This window comes from Callospermophilus lateralis, chromosome 11 (genome assembly GCF_048772815.1).
Source record: "Callospermophilus lateralis isolate mCalLat2 chromosome 11, mCalLat2.hap1, whole genome shotgun sequence".
NCBI classification, from domain to species: domain Eukaryota; kingdom Metazoa; phylum Chordata; class Mammalia; order Rodentia; family Sciuridae; genus Callospermophilus; species Callospermophilus lateralis.
Window position 1 is genome coordinate 51,938,774 of NC_135315.1, and position 20,067 is coordinate 51,958,840.

The window sequence follows — 20,067 nt, forward strand, 5'->3', positions numbered from 1 at the left end:
ATTCAGTACTTAAAAACATTCATTGAAAGTTTTTTTTTTATTCATTCAACAAATGTTAAGTGCTTACTACAAGTCAGGTATTAGAGCTAGAAATAAATAAGTAAGAGCTACTTCCCTAAATGCTACCTTAAATGCAAAATGCTGCAAAGCCCTAATTTTTTTTTCATTAGTACATATTACTGCCCTATGTACTCATGCATATCTATTTTCTGTTTCCCTTCTGCTTCCCTTTTCTTTTTTCATGTTAGAAAATCTTCACTCCAAAAAAAAAAAAAAAAAAAAAAAAGTCTTCACAGAAGAGACTTAGCTTCTTTTGTTAATTGCTCTATCCCTGGGGCTAAGAACAGTGTTAGGCACTTAATAAATATTTGTGGAGTGGTTAAATAAAAGATCTTTTTGGTCCTGGTAATTTTGACTCACTGGATTACCCGGTAATGGGAATTAGATTGAAATTGCCTGATACAATCAGGGTAGAAAGAAACATTCCATTTCTTTCAACCCTATCATTTCCTCAGTATGGTTTGGGAGTAGGTGAACCTGGTGCCGCCTTGTCTGCGTAAAGGTATGAGAGCAGATATCCCTTTTTCTCCAGGGATAGTCACACTGTTTATGTAGGTGTGATGTCAACAGTTGCGGTTACCAGGTGTTAACCAAATTAGCAATTCAGAGTGTTGTGCTATTCTTTCCTGGGGAGGCAGATGCTACCCTGAGGTGTGAGTAGTGACTTTCTAGGGGCTGGGGTAGAAGCCAGCACTTGACAGTGGAAACCGAGGTTTGGGAGAACAGAGGTTCTGGAGCCAGGAAAACCACAAGGTTCCTGATCTGGAGGAAGTCCACCAATCAGGTAGGCTGCTGGGGAAGAAATCAGGGCCAACTTCAGGAGATTCGTGTGTGCAGCAGGATATCAGTTTTCAATAAATAGAAAAGACTGGGCAGAGACCCTTGAGACTTCAGTTATTCCTTCTAGATACAAGCAACCAGGGCAGGACCTTGATAGGAAGGCCTGTTAACTGGTTCCACCCAAATTATGTGTTCATTTTTCTTACCTCTGAGAGCTATCTTGCAGCAGGCTACATCTGGAAGCCTGCAGAGGGTAAAGCACCTTCCTGGTAAGGGGTACAAGGGCCAGAAGCAGGTGGGATTCTCAGACAGACATGGTGGAAAGGGGAAGAAACAGGAAGGAGGTTTGCAACCTACAACATCACACATAAAATCCATCTCCACTCAATTCCTGCCTTTCTGTTAACTTATAGCCAACTGCAGTTTAAAACTGAGGAGACCACTTTTTCCTTTTTTTTTTTTTTTTTAAAGAGAGACAGAGAGATTTTTTTTTTTTAATATTTATTTTTTAGTTATCCGCGGACACAACATCTTTGTTTGTATGTGGTGCTGAGGATCGAACCCGGGCAGCACACATGCCAGGTGAGCGCGCTACCGCTTGAGCCACATCCCCAGCCCCACTTTTTTCATTTTTGAACTGGAGATTTAACCAAGGGATGCTTTCCACTAACCTACATTCCCACTCTTTTTTTTTTTTTTTTACTTTTTGAGACAAGGTTTCTCTAAGTTTCTTAGGGTCTTGCTAAGCTGCTGAGGCTGGCCTGGAAATTGTGACCCTTCTGCCTCAGCCTTCGAAGTCACTGGGATCACAGTCGTGTGCCACTGCATCTGGCTGAAGGGATAAATTTTGATGGATGAGCTGAGATTGGGGAGCCTGAGCTGTTTTGGGAGGGTGGGTTGGTGAATGCCATTTAGTCAAGAAGGTACTGAGGATGCAACAAAGATGACATATGGAACTTTCTTTCCCTTTGAAGTAGTGTAGGAATACCCTAGGCTGGGGTCTTCATGGCTGTATGAGCCAAGGATTAGGGACAAACCAGAAGTGGAAATTTCTGAATCAAACATGAACTGATTGCCAGTCAAAATCTGGAAGGGGAAATTTATCATTCACCTAAAGGTTCTAGCATTTTTTAGACTGTCTAGCCAGTCATTATTCCAACCAATATATATTGAATGCCTGCTCTATGGCTGGCACTATGATGAAAAACTATGTTTGTCTATTTAAAGGCATTTGCATATATTTGTTATGTTCGTCTTTAGTTTCAGATCTCTGTTGCAGACCTCTATTAAAAAGGGCCTTGGGGCTGGGGATGTGGCTCAAGCGGTTAGCGCGCTCGCCTGGCATGTGTGCGGCCCGGGTTCGATCCTCAGCACCACATACAAACAAAGATGTTGTGTCCGCCGAAAACTGAAAAATAAATATTTAAAATCAAATCAAATAAAAAGGGCCTTGACAACTTGAGAGAGGAAAAGAAAATCCCATGAACATTAAGCCCTATTTTCACTCAGGAAGCAATCTCTGCCTCATCTTGTTCTTTGACCTTGGTTATTTTTCTTGACACAAGAAGAATAAATTGACCCAACAGAATAAATTTGTCTATTTGCTTATTGTCTGCCTTCACCATTAGACAATCTCTGTGGGTGGGGAGGAGAAGTGCCTTTTAAAGTTATGGTTGAATCCTCAAAAGTTTAGAACAGTGCCTCTAGCAAGCACTAAATTTATAGCTGTGAATGACAGATTTTTTTTTTCTAAAATCACTTCTTATCTCAAGGTCTAAGTGTGTATGTGTATTTGTGTGTGTACTCGGAGGGTGTGTACTAAGGATTTAACTCAGAGTGCTCTTACACTGATCTACATTCCCAGACCTTTTTATTTTTTTTATTTTGAGACAAGGTTTCACGAAGGTGCCAAAGCTGGCCTTTAACTTGTGATCCTCTTGCCTCAGCCTCCTGATTACTAGGATTATAGGAATGCACTACCATGCTGGTCTTCAAGTAAATTTTTTTTTTAATATTCAAAATAACTATCATAATTATTATTATTATTAATGTTACAAAAACAACTGTGTTGGGGACTACAGGTGCTGTAGGTGCTTTAGGATTTAAGATTTGGGCTCTAGAAAAGATATAATTGCTTATGACCCAAATCCCACTTCCTTTTTATAGTCTGGAATCACCAGAGTTCAGCCTTTCACATAAGTTAAAATTTATTGCCCCACCCCCAGGATTTGGGGGAATTGTCTAGAAAGTTCTGTCAGTCTTGCATTTCAAGTTTGAGCCACCAAATCATTGACTCATTCTTTCGCTTCATTGGAGCATATTAAATGCATGTTTGCAAAGGGCCTATTTTTGCTGAGGGGATATTAGGACAATCAACAACTCCCTGCATTCAGTGGGTTTTGGTTCTTGGGCGGGGGGGAACTCCTTGTCCAAAAGGTCTTCTGTGAAGTATGAAGGTCTCCACTTGGGTTCAGAGGAAGGCGGGCTCACTTTGTGGTTTTGAATAGGAAGGTCAGGAAGCCTTTCTGGAAGAGTTAGCATATGAGTGAGTCTTCAAAAGGCTGAAGGATAAGTGACTGGTCAAGCCCAGGGAGCAGCCATAGTGCGTGGTGAAGTGGGAGTCAATGTCATATTAACTCTGGGCCTGTCATAGGCCCAGAGACGAAAGGAACCTTCCATCTCTGGTTAGAACCACATAGGTGAGCTGTAGAAGGGAGACAGCAAAAGTGGGTTTGAGATGCTTTGGGGACCCTAAATGCCAGACTATATAAGTGGTACTTTATCACAAAAGTAAGATGCTAAAAGAATTCCTAGAGCTAGGGATGCTCTTCATACCATGGGATTTTAGAAACACTATTCTGATGGCTATCTGTGGCTTCCTGGGCTGGAACAAGAAGAAATTCCTGGGAGAAAAATTTGGGAAAGAAGGTATGGATAAATAGGAGACTTTGGACTAAGGAAGATGCAGGAGGAAGGAACTGGGAAATGAATCGATTTGAGAGAGTTTTTGAAGGGGAAGTCATTGTGGTAACTACATGAGTGAAATGAAAGGTGGAGGGGGGATGGGCAGTAGATAATTAAGGGCGATTTGAGGAGAGCTTTGTGCCTCAGTGACTGAGATAATAATAGCACCATTGATAGAAATAAAAATTGTTTTGGAAATTTCAATTGAAGCAAAGGATGCTGTTTGGGATTTAGACATAAAAACTGGAGGTGGTGGTAGAACATCTGTTAGGCATATACAGAAGACCATTGGCAACTAGTTATCCATTGAGTGTCCCTTGCCCAGCTTTATCTATGCCTTTAACACTTAGCAAAAAATGCTGGCCAAGGAAACATAGATTAGGTTGAATCAAGGCCCTGATTTTGAGGTGTTTTATTCATGTGATCCAATGGAAGGTTAAATTCATCTCATCTCCTCTGATTTTTCATAGCAGGTCCATGTGCACTGTATCACCTTTTGTGAGATGCGATGTGGCCACAGTCCAGCATCCTCATTAGCTAAAGTTTGGTCTTGTATCCCATACCTTCCTTATGACATGGTCAGTCTCCACTGGTCCCTGTTTCCTGTATCTCAGAGTCTGTGGCTGTAAAGGTAGTGAGATGATTGTGCATGTTCTCAGGACTGTGACATTTGGCTCAATGTGCAAGAAAGACCTCAGCAAACACTTCTTAATGGTTTGTGAAGGTAGAAGGGTGGGATAGCTTTCATTTACCTTTACCACCTTCACAAGGCTGATTTTTAAACTTCTTCCTTTTGAGGCTGCCTTCCATCTTCCTTTGTACTTTATTTTCTTGGATTTGGCATATTGGAAGCAGGGGGTGGGGCAAAGGTTCTGAAGGTTATTTCCCATCTTCAGCCCCAGGGTGCATCTCCCACAGAGAAATATCAACCAGCCTGGAGGAAGGAGATCAGTGCAAGACTCTTGAGAGCTTTGCCACACAATGCCCATTCACTAAGATGGTATCAACACATCCATCCTAATAAACACCAGTTCTAGGTTCAGGCTATGTGGGAGTGACAGTGGCTTGCAAGATGACGCCAACATTTTCTGAGGGGCCTAACCTGCCATTAGGTGACTCAGTGCATTTCCTACCACCTCAGCCAGGAGGCAGGGACAAAAGCTGTAGCCTTTATTTTTTCCTCTTGGGGTGGGACTGTTCCACCTTGGCACCAGGAATACAGGAAAGCCTTCATTAATCACCTCCCTGCCTGGTGATCTCATCAGCCAGATCAGAACTTCAGCTAGGGAAGCAGAGCCCCAGAAACTGACTGAGCTTCCAGGATGTCCTAGATTACTGGCCTTGGGAATAAGAACTTTCTGGGTTTAAACTTCAGAAATTCTGGGTCTCATTTTACAATATTTAAAATGAGGGTAATAACTTCAGCCTGTTTTGAGGATTGAGAGAGGTGACACATATGTAAAGCACTTAGCTCTAGCCCAGCAAATGGTATTATTAATATTTCCAAGTCAGTATAGTAATGGAAAATAATATTTTCTGGAGTTTAAAAATTCAGTCTGGGTGAACTTGACTTTTGAATGCTCCTCTTTCTAGTTGACCTTGGGCAGCTTCATCTTGCTGAGTCTGTTTCCTCATTTGTAAAATGGGAATAAGGTACCTATCTCATGGGGGTCATTGAGTTGATTAAATAATGCTGACTGAGTGCTTAGCACAATTGCTAGTATATACAAACCGTGCAACAATAGTGAGTTACTATTATCACTTGTTTCAGTCCTATATCCTTCAGAGTCCAGTTCAAGGTGCTATCCTTCCCACAAACCTCTTTAACCCTTTCTTTCATCTTCACTAATTTGGATACTTCTTATAATCCCTCTTACATTGATTCTGTTTACGTCCGTCTCCCTTATATAACTGGGCCTCCTAGGCTCAACTTGCTCTCACCTTGAGGTGTATTTTACATGCTTTATTGTTTCCAGAAATCCCACAAAACCAATCCTAAGAGCATTAAAATTTGAATTGCATTATACATGGTACAGCAAAAGTTCCTAAAGTTGTTTTTAAACGGCTTTCTTCCTTTAAGCTTCTACTTCTTGAGCAGTTGTTCATCTTTTTGTGTTTCCTTTCTGAGCTAGAAACCGCTCCGCCCTGTTACCCTCTCTCAGTCCCCTAGGGGACCATTTTCCCCAGTAACACAGTCTATGGAAACCACAGCGCCCTAAAACCCTCCACTCACAGGGTGCGAAAGCGTCTGCGCAGCAGGAACCGCCGACTTGACGTCAGCGCGCCGGGATCGGGCCGCCCCCTTTGACGCCAGCCTTGCCACAGCCCCGCCCAGCACGCCTGTATACTCCTGCGCATGCTCCGAACTCCGCCCCCGTGCGTCACAGAATGGCCTCGGACACCCAGGCAGACCCTGACGTGTCGGGGAGGAGCCGGGCGCGGAGGTACGTGGAGTGGAGCTCAGGGCTGCCGAGGGGAGCGGAGCTGAGCGGCTGGGCGGGCCTGGCCAGGCCAGCGGTGCAGAGACGTCGGTCCAGCGGCGGCGAACATGCGCTGTTGACATTTTGGAGGTGAGTCTGCTGTGCCGGGCTGCTCCGAGGGGCCGGAGCCAGGCAGGCGGCGCCGAGGCCTTCCCCTGGGGAGCCTGACCGGCTCGGGAGCTGTATCTGAGGCTCCGCCGGACCGGGCCAGGGCTTGGTTCTGGGGCGGCTAGTCCGTGGGGCAACTGTACCAACCGCTCTAACTGTCCCCTCCCTGCCCTGATCCGAGGTGTGGCCCACCAGGGGCGCCTGCAAGGGAGTGAATCCGGTGGCTTCCAGAAGATGTGCCCGCGTCCTAGGGTGGGGACGGAGGCCGGGACGTGGCACCGTGGGCCAGGGCGCTGGTGGCGCAAGGGTGGCACAGTCGAGGTGGCAGCAGCGGTCTTTGCCCTCCCTTGCCCAGATTTCTTTCTGCTGTGAGGTTGTTGGGAGCCTGGTTGAATTTTGATCTCTCAGCGCCTCTGTCCTGCGGGGGGCGAGAGCGGGAGCAGCCCACGTAGGTCTCAGATTGGCATTCCGGTGACTCCCCGCCCCAAACTGCTAATCACCCCCCCTTGGAGTTCAGCAAAGTGTCACCAACCGGTTCAGGTTGTTTGTGTTCTCTTCCTTTTTTTTTTTTTTTTCCCAGTAAGCGACGGTAACCCTTTAAGTGCCAAGAAAATGAAGGTTCTTTCACTGATGGTTATTTGATTCCATTCCTATAGTGCCTTCACGCATTTCACTAGGTTGCTATCAGCTTTGAACGCTGATCTTGTGATGGTTGCTGTTTTTTTTAATTTTCTGGATGGGGAAATTGAGCCCAGTTGGGGGGCAAGTAAGTGATTTATACTTGGATTTAGCCAACTGGTGAGAGACATAGCTTGAATCAGAGTTTACATTTCTAGGGTTCAGGTTCTGGATTTCTTTTTGGGAGATTTTTAGACCCGTCTCATCTAGAAGGCAAGGCAGAAAAACTTGACTTGCCAAAAATATACCAAAACCTTGAAAATGATTTTTTTTCAGCTATTTTTGAGCAGAATTACCTAAAATAAAAATTATTCAGTTATGAGAAAAGAAAATCTTACTCTGAAGCTTATTCATGGGTGGCTGGTTATTTTGTCTGATAAATTATGTTGCTTTCAGTGCACTTAAAAAGGGATTGGGTTATGACTTTGCTAAATCCTGAAGTTGATGGAGCAAAATGCAGCATTAAGTCATACGGTAGAGAAACAAAGGGACAGTAAATGAGTGGTATCTGTTCAGAACTATTATTAAAAGTATTGTTACTTAAAATTGGAGCACATAAAGAACAAGAATAAAAACAAAAAAACCCTTGTTTTGTTGTTAGAGATTGACCTGATTCAGACAGAAGGAGCTAAATCTTCTGAACCTGTAGCTTATTTTTTCTTAAGTTGAAGTTGGAAAAAAGAGCATTTGAAATAAGTGGAAACCTTAATTAAAACTTAATTTTTACTTTCATGACCTCTACAAAACTTTTTATTTTCATTTTAAACCATACTAAGATAAAGTTGATTACTTTAAAATTGCTTCTCATGCAACCAAAAGAGACACCTTATAATGATTGGCTTTGACAAATTTAAAAAAATCTGTAAATGTCACCTTTGGGAGAAGTAAAACTCGGTGTGTATTATCTACGGGGGTGGGGGTGTGTGTTTCCCAAAGAACACTTCACTCTTAACAGTTGTTAACAAGAATACAGTATCATATAAAATAGATTTTCTTACCATTATACAAAGAGTAGTGTTCTTGTAAACAAGGCATTTTAGACAGGCTGTTTAAAACCCAAGTGAGTTGTTAGGTATCTGAAGGTCATATAGGGTATGATATGCCCGATGTAAATGTTATAATTTTCTTATCCTACCCGCGAAAGACACAGTATTAAGGGAAGGGAAACAGAGAATACCCAATTATCTGCCTTCATTTCAGTGTCAGAAAATTATAGATGTACTGTTCCAGTAATTTTTTAGCAGTGTTTTTTTTTTTTTGATATTGGCTAACTTTCTGTACCCTTAATATCTCCAATTACATAGTTTCATGACAGTGAACATATCCTCCCAATGTAACTTGAGGCAAACTGAACACACTGTCTTTTAAGCCCCTGAAAACAGTCTTGTGAATATCTGCAGTGGTAGCACATTTTTTTTTTTTTTTTGTAAAGAATCTGGTACTTAAAAGGGTAAGTCTGATGATAAAATTAGAGTCAAGCTGAATTGTACTAATTGGAAAGCAGTAAGTAAAGAGGTGCGACCATGGAACTTTTTTGCTTAGTTCTTAACCTGGCTCATAAAGCCTATTCCAAAAGAAGTTTTAGAAATATTTTTAGTAGTGATGGTATCACAGGAATATGAGTATAGCTCCCTGAAATAATTAATATTAAGGAGTCATTTGCATGTTTTAAATTCTGAAAAGCCTGTTTACTTTGTGGTTAAACTTCAAAGGTCCACTGTTGAATTATAGTTTTTTATAATTTAATGAGTCTTTATGCTGTTTACTGTGTGCCAGGCTGTATTCCAAGTATTTTACAAATGTTAACCCATTTAATTGTCATAACCACGTCATTTTACTGATTACCCACCCCTATTTTACAGGTTAGGAAATGGGGCACTGAGTAGTTGGTAACTAGCCTAAGGTCACCCAATTAGTAAGTAGAGGAGCCTGATTTCAAACTCAGGTAGCTTGGCATCAGGGTTTTGTCTCTTAACCACTGTGCTATGCTGCTCCCATGACTTATTATTGGTTAAATATTTTTAATTGGTTTGTTCTAGAAAAGGTGATGGTTATTTTAGTAGTAAGATATCTGGCATAAGGTATAATACAGTTTGAAGGGCCAAGAAGCAAGTTATGAAAGTAGCCTGTTCATTGAAAAAAATTGGGGTCAACATTAAGCCCACATAAGATTCAGCAAGAAAATTAAGCATGTATGAAGTAAAAGCATATAATAACTTTGCTGGAATTATTTAATATACCAAAGTAGTTGGACGAAGGGGATGTCAGAGCTAAACCTAGATTCTCAAAAACTTTCAAGCAAATGGCTATTTAAAACCTGTCATCAGGGAACATAGGTTAGAAAAGTTGATAGTTATGTTAAGAATATGTTTCTGTTCAAGAATCAAAAGCCAGAGACAAATAGATACTTCATAGCACTGGACCCAGAGGTGTAAACAGTGCTGTCCTCCAGGGATCAATAGTTAACTAAGCCCTTTTCAAAGCAGTAACTGCCAGTAGGTTCTTCTATACAGTACATGGGTTAGAAACAACCAAAAAGCCCTCCCTCACCACTGAATTGTTTGAAGTGGGTATTTGAAAAACATTTATAGACGAAAACAATCCTGATCTTATTTGTAGAATGATTGGTTCCACATTCAAATATAGTACATTCAAATAGATGTTAGATGCCAAAGTAGCATCTGACAGTCATGAGAAACTTCCATAAGGATACTGGTTCATGGGTCACACAGTCAGCAGCAGTATTGTCAAGTGCTGCATAATAACAGAAAGAGTACTGAATATTCAAAAGAAAATTATCCTGCTAGCCAATAAAATGTTGAATGCTGAAGTAGCACTATTCTTTCAGCTCTGTACAGTTTATATGTGATCTAAGGATAATCTAAAGCATGACAGTGAGAATGTTTAAGGACTAAGGTGACTACTGCATGATTATAGTCTAAAAAGACAAGAAATACTCACTTTGAGAAGACCAACACTAAGAATTATTATCATCAAAGTCTAAAAAATGAGAAATGGCATAAAAAAGAGAATGCAAACTTGTTTGCCAAGACTTTGAGCCTTAAAACAGCAAGGTAAGAAACTTACCACAAATTCAAGACCAAAAAATGGAAAGGTTGTTATTGGCTATAAAGTTATGGGATTTATCACAGTTGGTTAAAATACTATAAAAGTAATTAAAAAATTTACATTTGAAATCCTTAAGATTATATAAGGATCAGGACTTTCTTTTTTTTTTTTTTTTTTGTACTGGGGATTGGTACTGGACCACTGAGCCACATCTCCAGCCCTGTTTTGTATTTTATTTAGATACAGGGTCTCAATGAACTGAGTGGCTTAGCACCTTGCCATTGCTGAGGCTGGCTTTGAATTTGCCATCCTCCTGTCTCAGCCTCTCAAGCCACTGGGATTGCAGGCATGTGCCACTGTGCCCAGCAAGGATCACATTATGTTATTCCCCCCACCCCCACCAGGTTTTCAGTTGTTCTTTTTCTAATAGGTGGCAGAGTAATGTGCCTTCATCACAATCTCAGATTTATCCAGTTTCTCAGGCATGCTGTCTATTCTGTGGGATTCTCTATTTTTCTCAGAGCCAATCCTATTTGAGCCTGATGGACTAGGCTTTCATCCTGGGACTTCTCTTCATTGCAGTCCTGGTTGGAGCCACTGTGTACTATACTCTATGCTGACCAGGTCAGGTTTTTCCCCCCAACCTTTAAAATAATAAATAAAATAAATAAAACCCTCCAACTATCTCAGGACTTATATGGGGGGTAATCCTCCTGAGTTCTTTTATCAGAAAAAAATTCTGTTTCCTGAATTCTCTTTCCTCTCAGTTTCAGTAGGTTCTAGGATTTACTTGTTCATGCTACTGTATTTTTCCATTTGTTTGGTGGTTCTCTATTATCCATTTATATTTAAAACTACTAAGCTGGGTGATGATTGAGGCCACTGGTATGCAGTTGTTTCCTCAAGATTCTCCCTGATAAGTTCCATCAGCTCCTTCTTCTTTGATGTGCTACCTACATAAGTGACTGACTGTAACTTGGCATGCATCAGACTGACAGTTTTGTACAACTGAGAATGATAGGTTTTATACTCTTGGGTTAATACATGGTGGTACATTTTGTGAGGTAGAAATAAACTAGCCACAAGTCTTTGCTTACTCTATCCCTGAAAGAGGAATACAGATGTTAATAAAGGAAAGTGGTACTTTTAAAGGAAAGAGGGAATAATGAAAGAGAGATTATAAGTCAATTCAAGTAATGTTTATTGAGATTCTTCTGGGTTCCATGTTTCTGGTGATGTGGACGGATTTATAAACAAGGCAGGTTTTGCCATCAAGGAACTAGAGAGACTTAACCTTTCATTTATCTTCAACTGTTTCTTGTGGAATGCAGAGTTGATAGTAGTTGAACATTGCTTCCTATATCATCCCTGGTCTTCATAACATTTTGCAAAACCATGATTTATTGGATTGTGTACCAGAAACTGAACATTTGAATTGCTCATTAACACTCAGTTGCCAGAGTTCAAATGGTAACTTATATCCAAATGCAGGAACCAGTGCCCATGAACTTATAATCAGTTCCTTCTTCTTCTTCTTCTTTTTTTTTTTTTTTTTAAATTGGGCACATCTTCTTAAAAAATTTGTTCTAATTAGTTATACATGAAAGTAGAATGCATTTTGACCATCATACATAAATGGAGTATAACTTCTCATTCTTCTGGTTGTACGTAATGTAGAGTTATACAGGTTGTATAATTATATATGCACATAGGGTCATAATGTTCAATTCGTTCTACTATCATTCCGATCCCTGTACCCTCTCCCTTCCCTTTACTCCCTTCTGTCTAGTCAAAGTACCTCTATTCTCCAACGCCCCCCCTTATTGTGAATTAGCATCTGCATATCAGAGATACTGTTGGTTCTTTGGGATTGGCTTATTTCTCTCCATTTCCATTCATTTACCTGCAAATGCCATGCTATCATTCTTCTTTAAGGCTGAGTGATATTCTATTGTGTATACATACCACAATTTCTTTATCCATTCATCTGTTGAAGGGCACCTAGGTTGGTTCCATAGTTTAGCTATTGTGAATTGAGGTGCTATAAACATTGATGTGGCTGTGTCACTGTAGTATGGTGATTTTAAGTTCTTTGGGTATAAACCTAGAAGTGGGATAACTGGGTCAAATGGTAATTCCATTCCATGTTTTCTGAGGAATCTCCATACTACTTTCCATAGTGGTTGTACCAATTTGCAGGCCCACCAGCAATGTATCTTTTCTCCCACATCCTTGCCAGCATTTATTGTTGCTTGTATTCTTGATAATTGCCGTTCTATAATCAGTTTCTTTAGGTTTGGATTTAAAATGTTATCACAATTTTTAGGGCATTTATGGGAAAGATCTTGTGTCCTATAATTGTCTTCATTTGGATTGTTAAAATGGGTTCCTCCCTTTCAGGAGACTTAGGCAATGACTCTGAGGAGTTATTGGTAGCACATGACAATGGCTGTGAGTTCTTTGGGTCTTTTGAAATGTAGCTCCCTCTTGCTTCTGGATGAACCTTGTCCTTAGTCATATCTTACTGCAAATTAATTACAAATAAGATTACCTCTATATTTGAGAAGGTGAAGTGGGAATTTGGAACTTTGATGAAGGGACAGGATTATAAAATTAGTATTATTTACTAATCAGTGTACATGCAGTGTACAGTGACATAATTTAAGTCAGTTTAGTATAGTCCAAATCCTCATTAGATGAAAAAACTGAGGCCTAAGAGATCAAACTGTTTAAGTAATTTAGTGGCAGAATTGGAATGTTAGAATCCAGACTCAACAGGACTCCAGCCTTGTGGGGTTAACATTTTAAAGGGCTGCCATGCTATAATGGCACCTCCAAGAGTGGAATAGTTCAGACAAATGTGTCCTAGTAAAGAAATAATCGCATTAGAGGAGGGTGTGTTTGGCCAATAAGTATTTATCCAGTGCTTAATAATATCTCACGCATAGTAGGCATTCAGTTAATTTTTGAAAGTGTTCGGTGCTTTCTCTGAGCAGGGTGCTAGTCTTAGTGCCCTGAAAGGGAAACAAGATGTGTTAAGGATCCATCTCTTTCAAAGCACTTACAAGCTGATTTAAGATAATTGGTAACTTAAGGTAATTATGAGATTGTCTAACAGATGTTAAGGTAATAATAAATGGTGTGATCAGGCAAGACTTGATTAAGAAAGAAAAATTTGCAATAGGCCTCAAAGGAATTAAACTTAACATATAAAGTTACTTTATACTTCTGTTCTATTAAAAACCATACTCATCCCTCTTTGGTGTACTCACCCTGAAGTTGGAGTTCTGTGTTCTTTTTTGTTGTTTTTAACATTTGGGTCGTTTTGCAATTTGTCTTTTTTTTTTTAAAGAAATTTTTAGTTGTAGACGAACACAGTACCTTTATTTAGTTTATTTATTTATTTTTTTTATGTGGTACTGAGGATTGAACCCAATGCCTTACATTGTGCTAGGCAAGTGCTCTCTACCACTGCGCTACAACCCTGGTCCCTAGAGTTCTATATTCTTATCTGTGACTGAGTTCTTGCCATATCTTCACAAGTGGATTGTGTTAAATGAACTCCAAGTTATCTACGTCTCCAGGGGTTTATTAATTTAGTTTTAAAGCTAGTTTTGAGTTCTTGCTGCCCAGTATGTTTTAGGTTGAATCAATTATGGTTTAATTCAGTAAATATTGTTGAGCATTTTCTCAAATTGTGCAGATATTGTGCGGGGACAGAAATAAATAAGGACAATGCACAGACTAATAGGAGCCATAATGCTGTTAGCAAATACATTGCTATCACTGAAAGTATGTGTGTGGGATAGAGGCACCTAAGAGTACAGGAGATTTTAAAGCTCTTTGGATGAGGGCAAGAAAGTCTGAAAAAGATGATAGCTGGATTTTAAGGAAAAATAGGAGCTTTCCAAATGCAAGGAATGGAGAAACATTTCAGGTAGAGAAAACATGCACGCCTGAAATAGCATGGTGTGATAAGACAATTTTGAATGGCATTACTGAAATATAAAGTGGAATGCTTAGGGAGGAGGTTGTAGGAAACCCTAGGCATGAATCTAGAGTAGACCTAACAATTTTTGGTATTCCATCTGGCCTGACTATGAATTGGGTGTTTAGCCGATCCAACAGCAAGGTTAAATAAATAGGTTACTCCCTTCCCCCAGTGTCTTGGGAGAAAAACCAAGACAAATGATAATTGAAGATTGAGATGACTGGACTTTGGAAGAAGCTTTGGACTTAAGAGATAATTAATAGGGGGACTTGCCTAGCAAGTGTGAGGCCGTGGGTTCAATCTCCAGCATTAGGGGAGGGAATATAATAGGAAGGTTTTAGAAATTTGGAAGTAGTAAATTATTACCCATCTTCTAGCAGTGTCACCTGGCATGAAATGCTCCAAAGCAGGTGTTTTGATGCAATTATACAACAGGGAAGGGCATGCAGTAGCAGAGTCTCTGACATTGTGCTTACTTTTATTACCTGATTCCCAGAAGACTAGTTGACCATAACCCAACTGTTGGAACTCTGTGTTCAGGATGGGGCCAAGTAACCTAGAACCCAGTGCTGCAATTGAAAGTGCCTCACTGGTTTTGTGCCAAAGGAATTTGTTGATTTTATCTCCTATCAAGACCTTATCACAATATTGGTTGTTCCTGAGTGGGGCAGTGAAGTGGGGCATGTACTTGAGTAATACTAATGAGTTAACTGTTCCTAGAATATTTCATATTTAGCTCCAAGATGCTACAGATTTTGTGTTGCCCCAGATTTTATACTTTTGCTCAGATTTTTATGTTCTCTCTTTAACTTACAACAGTTTGTCTTTAATATTTCATAGGCTTTCTTGATCATGGATGGTGAAGATATACCAGATTTTTCAAGTTTAAAGGAGGAAACTGCTTATTGGAAGGAACTTTCCTTGAAGTATAAACAAAGGTAAAGTTGAAAAGTACACTAAAAATAGGGGAGGACATTTGGAACACATCATATCTAGCTTGGGCATTTTTTAAAAAACATTAATCTAAATTTAGAGTATCAGATTTAGGTATATAATTATAGAAATAGCCATAACATTGCTTGCATTTAAATAGTACTAAAATGCTGTAAATTTTTATATTGTTCTAATTATTAAAAATAGTAGGAAAAGAGTGTCATTTGTGATTTTATGATTTAAGATGGGTCACCTCCAGTTGTATTTATTAGAGTGGGCCATCTTTGGCCTGCTGTGTGTGTGTCGTTTGCTCCCATGAAGATTCTTAGACTCTGGTTCTTTTCAGGCATGCATTATTAGTGTCTGGAGATAGGCAGGCTTTGAGGGTGTTAGGGATGAACTTCAGGGCTATGGAGCATTTTATAAAATTTCAATTAATGTATTTGGTTAGAAAAACTTATGGATAATAACTTTTCAGCACCAAAACTGGTCTAAAATTGCTTTTTTAAAAAAGTAGAATCTTTCCAAAGTATTTATACATTTTCCTAGTTTTGATTAACAGAATTTATTAAATGTCATCAAACCTTATTGTGCTTTCACTGGTATCACTCCAGCTAGCTACTCTATTGTATCAGTGGAGATAGAAGGTCATCAGGGGCTCTTTACCTTTTTTTGTGTTGCACATGGCTTTGAAGCCTGTCAATCTCTTCTCAGAATGTTTTTATTTTATTTTATTTTATTTTTTTTAAAGAGAGAGTGGGAGAGAGAGAGAGAGAGAGAGAGAGAGAGAGAGAGAGAGAGAGAGAGAGAGAGAATTTTTTAATATTTATTTTTTAGTTCTCGGTGGACACAACATCTTTGTTTGTATGTGGTGCTGAGGATCCAACCCGGGCCGCATGCGCACCAGGCGAGCGCGCTACCGCTTGAGCCACATCCCCAGCCCCCTCAGAATGTTTTCAAATGCATAAAATTAAATGATAGAAGTACAGAGGAAACCAATTATATTAAAAACAGTCATCTAAATATTAAACTAATTTGTGCTATGTTACTGCATTAAGTAATAAAGATTTGAGGGTGTATAATACCTCATTTTGAATTGGTAGTGAGAATAAATGTTGTTTAGAGATATCTGGGGTTGGGGACATGACTCTCTGGTAGAGTGCTTGCCTAGCATGTGTGAGGCCCCTGGGTTCAGTCCCACCACTGCAAAAAAGAAAGAAATCGATAACAACTCTATTGTGATATGAGAGTATTTGTGATTACTACTGGACAGAATTGAAGGTAATTTTAGTTACACTAAAATAAATAAATAAAGATGCCTTCCCTGCCCCCTTCCTTTAATTTCTGTGGAGGAAAATCTAATGTTATTAAACTATGTAGACTTTTTATAAATATTTTAATCACTGATTTGTGAGTCTTTTGGGGGTTTATAACTCATTTTCATTGAACTCTGAATATATAGATAAGAAATATAGACCAGATTGTCTTTATTGTTTAGCATATTTTATGAGAACATTAATTTTCAGGCAAAAATTATTGAATTGGTGTATCATTATCTTCACTATGATCCTATAGTTCCTATTATTACTCATCTTTGCTGCTTTATTCTCATTAGCTTCCAGGAAGCTCGTGATGAGCTAGTTGAATTCCAGGAGGGAAGCAGAGAATTAGAAGCAGAGTTGGAGGCACAATTAGTACAGGCTGAACAAAGAAACAGAGACCTGCAAGCTGATAACCAAAGACTGAAATATGAAGTGGAGGCGTTAAAGGTAATTGTGGCAGGAGAAGCTGGTGTCTGATGTACTGGGTTTTATTAAAATGAGAAGTATATTTTTCAAGTCTGTGTAAGAGAAAGAGGCAACAAAGATATAAAAAAGGCTTCAAGTGAATTTTTGAATAAAATATTTTCTTTCATAGAACCAAAGGAAGGTGGATCAGTGTTTAGAAGTTCACTTAGAAACTTAATGGCACTCAGTTTTCTAGTTGTAACTTTCCTGGTTATATTAAAGTTCCTCTAGTTTTCAAAAGCTGCCTGAGTACTTGACAAATCATTTGCCTTATAGTACAGTACTTTAAATTTTTATTTATATGAAATGTGCATTTATTTCATTATTGTTCATAGGCCCTTCATTTTGGAGTTTAATTTGTGTTAAAGTTTCCCTTCTGAATAGGAATTTTCAGGCATAAAAAGGTTGACCCCTTTCTCTGCTCTTCACCACCTGCCATAACTATATGCTTAGGAGTATTTCTGTAGGGAGTGGGTGGTTTGGGAAAGGTGGGGAGACAAATAAGGGGTAGGGAATCTAGACTCTGCTACTGTTTGCACTGGGTTGCATTCAGCTTGAGAACCCAGACGCTCCCCTACTAAGTCTGGGAATGTTGAGGCCAAGGTTTCATTATTTTACTTCTTTTCAGAGATCATTATTAGATATCTTTATGAGAGGAGAATGGTTGACTTAATTTTATATGAGTTAAAACACATAGAATAGAATATTTAGTTATTTTTAAAATACTGTAAAAAGGAGAGGAGCACAGTCAACAGATTGTGATTCCTTGTCCCTCCCTCCTTAACTTGGGTTACATCCTTTAAAGGAGACTATATATTAATGACCTATTCCTTCTTCTCTATATCTATACCTTCAGGAAAAACTAGAACATCAGTATGCACAGAGCTACAAGCAGGTCTCAGTATTAGAAGATGATTTAAGTCAGACCCGGGCCATTAAAGAGCAGTTGCATAAATATGTGAGAGAGCTGGAACAGGCCAATGATGACCTGGAGCGAGCAAAGAGGTAAATGATGATGTGTGTTTTGTGAGAATAACCAAAGTTGGAAATCTGTATCATTAGGCTCACCCTCTCACCTAGATCTTAATCTCAGAGCATTTTCTTTTGGTGTTTTGTTGGATTAAAAGGCACCCCAAATCCTTGTCTTCCCAGATAACATCCTCCCAAACTTTTCTTTTAATTTTTTCTTTTTCTTTCTCCATGCACTGTTGTTGATCCTTCTTGTTTTTCAAGGCATGTCTCATGCATTCTGCCATTTCTTCTCTATAAAACACTACCATGCTTTCTGTAGGTCCTCATGTCTTCTACCTGAATTTTGCAGTTATTTCCCTATGGATCTCTTTACGTTTATAGTTCTTTTCATTCTCTTCTGTTTGAATGCTGACCAGTGACTTTGCCTTAACGACCTTATGGTGGTTTGCTATTACTATTGCCAAATTTTCGTGCCTCTGTAATTAGTTATTTCTTAACCATTCCAGACTTAATGCCTGTTACTTTACAGTTATTGTAAGGTATTACTTAATATTTATCAAGTGGCTCTTAAGTGATTGACATAATGCTAATATTGTGGAATAACAGCTTAGCAAGTTACTATCCTTGGGGCTGACAGATAAGAACATTCACTGTGGCAAATACTGTGGCAAAAAGAGTGTATAGGCTGCTCTGGCTGTACAGAGGTGGGAGCAGCAGAGTACCTGTGGGAACCAGGAAAGCCTTTGCAGATATTGGAGTCTATAAGGAGGAGAGAAGTTAAACAGGTGAAGGGACAGATGCAAAGGTAGAGAGGTAGGAAGGTGCTTTGGGTATTACTAGTTTCACTTTGATTGAGTTGTCTTGACACAGTTTTGCTGAATGTGATAGAGTGGTTAAATGTGGTTGGGGCCAGGTTGTGAAGAACCTTGTGTTTTGTTTTGTTTTTTTAATTTTTTAAACAAAAGAGTAATATCAGGTTTTGAGAAGATAATACTGAGGAATTAAAAGTTGGAGAGGAGGCACAGAGGTTATTAAAGAATAATCCAGATGATGAGGAATTAAAGCAGAAGACTGGAGAAGGTTAGGGATGAAGGTTGGAGCATAGAGTGGGAGGGGCTCAGATTAGGTTTGTGTTAATGTTTGTTAAATGGGTTGAGATCATTCTCTTTGAACTGGGCCAGACTGGCTAGGTCAGAAATGGTGGGAGATAAACTGTTTCTTTTTATAATAGCAATTTGTACAGTTGTTTATTTAATTCATGGGCACTATTTTTTTTAAGGGCAACAATAGTTTCACTGGAAGACTTTGAACAAAGGCTAAATCAGGCCATTGAACGAAATGCATTTTTAGAAAGTGAACTCGATGAAAAGGAATCCTTGTTGGTTTCTGTACAGAGGTTAAAGGATGAAGCAAGAGGTAAGATTTATAATTTAGAGGATGTTTATCTATTACTTTGCTGTCTAGTAAGCTAAGGAGTCAACCTCTTTTTTTCTATGTTAATTTTTTTTTTTTGTGTGTGTGTGTTGCTGATGGTTGAGCCTAGGGCTTCACTTAGGCAAGTACTCTATGGGTGAGCTAGTCTCTAGCCCTCACCTTCTTTTAAGTTGCCCTGAATGCTTTTAATCTGTTTATTTTCTTAATACCTATGTCCTCAATGCTAAGAGGTAGATTTTCCCTATTTTAAGGAGGAGAAGACTGAGGCACAGAGAATTTGAGTTTTTCCAAGGCAGTATAGCTCATCAGCTAGGATTGAAATCCTGGTCTGTTTTTCAAAGCTTTAATTATTACCACTGTACATATATTGCTTGGTTTGTTTGGGGTTTTTACGTACTACTTTTTTGTTTTGTTTTGTTTTTTGTTTTTGGGATTGAACCCAGGGGCACATAACCACTGAGCCATATCCCAGCCCTTTTTTATATTTTATTTTGAAACAGGGTCTCACTGAGTTGCTTAGGTTCTTGCTAAGTTGCTGCTGCTGACTTTGATTCTCCTGCCTCAGCATCTTGAGCTGCTGGGATTATAGGCATGCGCCAGCATACCTGGTCTTCTTACTATTTATGCCTAAATAATTTTGTTATGCACACAGCACTAAATATGTACATACTATTGTATACTTATTATACATATAGTTAATATATATTTTCCTCAAAATAGTTTCCCTTCTCCCCTTTTTTAGTAGAATGCAGAGTATCTTGAAGAAGATGAAGATCGTACCAATCCCTTTATTTGGAGGGAATCCACTAAG

General features: G+C 39.3%; 2 protein-coding genes across 4 annotated transcripts in view; one reads left to right on the forward strand and one right to left on the reverse strand.

Annotated features, from left to right (window-relative positions):
- Positions 1–2,796: 2,796 nt before the first annotated feature.
- Positions 2,797–7,424, reverse strand: LOC143410538 (uncharacterized). Its single transcript, XM_076871404.1, has 3 exons — positions 7,409–7,424; positions 6,038–6,777; positions 2,797–4,738 (listed from the first exon to the last, which is right to left on the reverse strand). Exons 1-3 carry the CDS (start codon positions 7,422–7,424, stop codon positions 4,730–4,732), a joined length of 765 nt encoding a protein of 254 aa, XP_076727519.1. The 3' UTR covers positions 2,797–4,729.
- The window catches only part of Ndel1 (nudE neurodevelopment protein 1 like 1), a 76,132-nt gene continuing 62,256 nt past the window's right edge, over positions 6,192–20,067 (forward strand). For all 3 annotated transcript variants that reach the window (XM_076871771.1, XM_076871770.2, XM_076871772.1), the window contains exons 1-5: positions 6,192–6,374; positions 14,971–15,068; positions 16,679–16,832; positions 17,707–17,855; positions 19,102–19,238. In XM_076871771.1, coding sequence (XP_076727886.1) covers positions 14,983–15,068; positions 16,679–16,832; positions 17,707–17,855; positions 19,102–19,238 — 526 coding nt within the window. In that variant the 5' untranslated portion in view covers positions 6,192–6,374; positions 14,971–14,982. The remainder of the gene's footprint in view (positions 6,375–14,970; positions 15,069–16,678; positions 16,833–17,706; positions 17,856–19,101; positions 19,239–20,067) is intronic.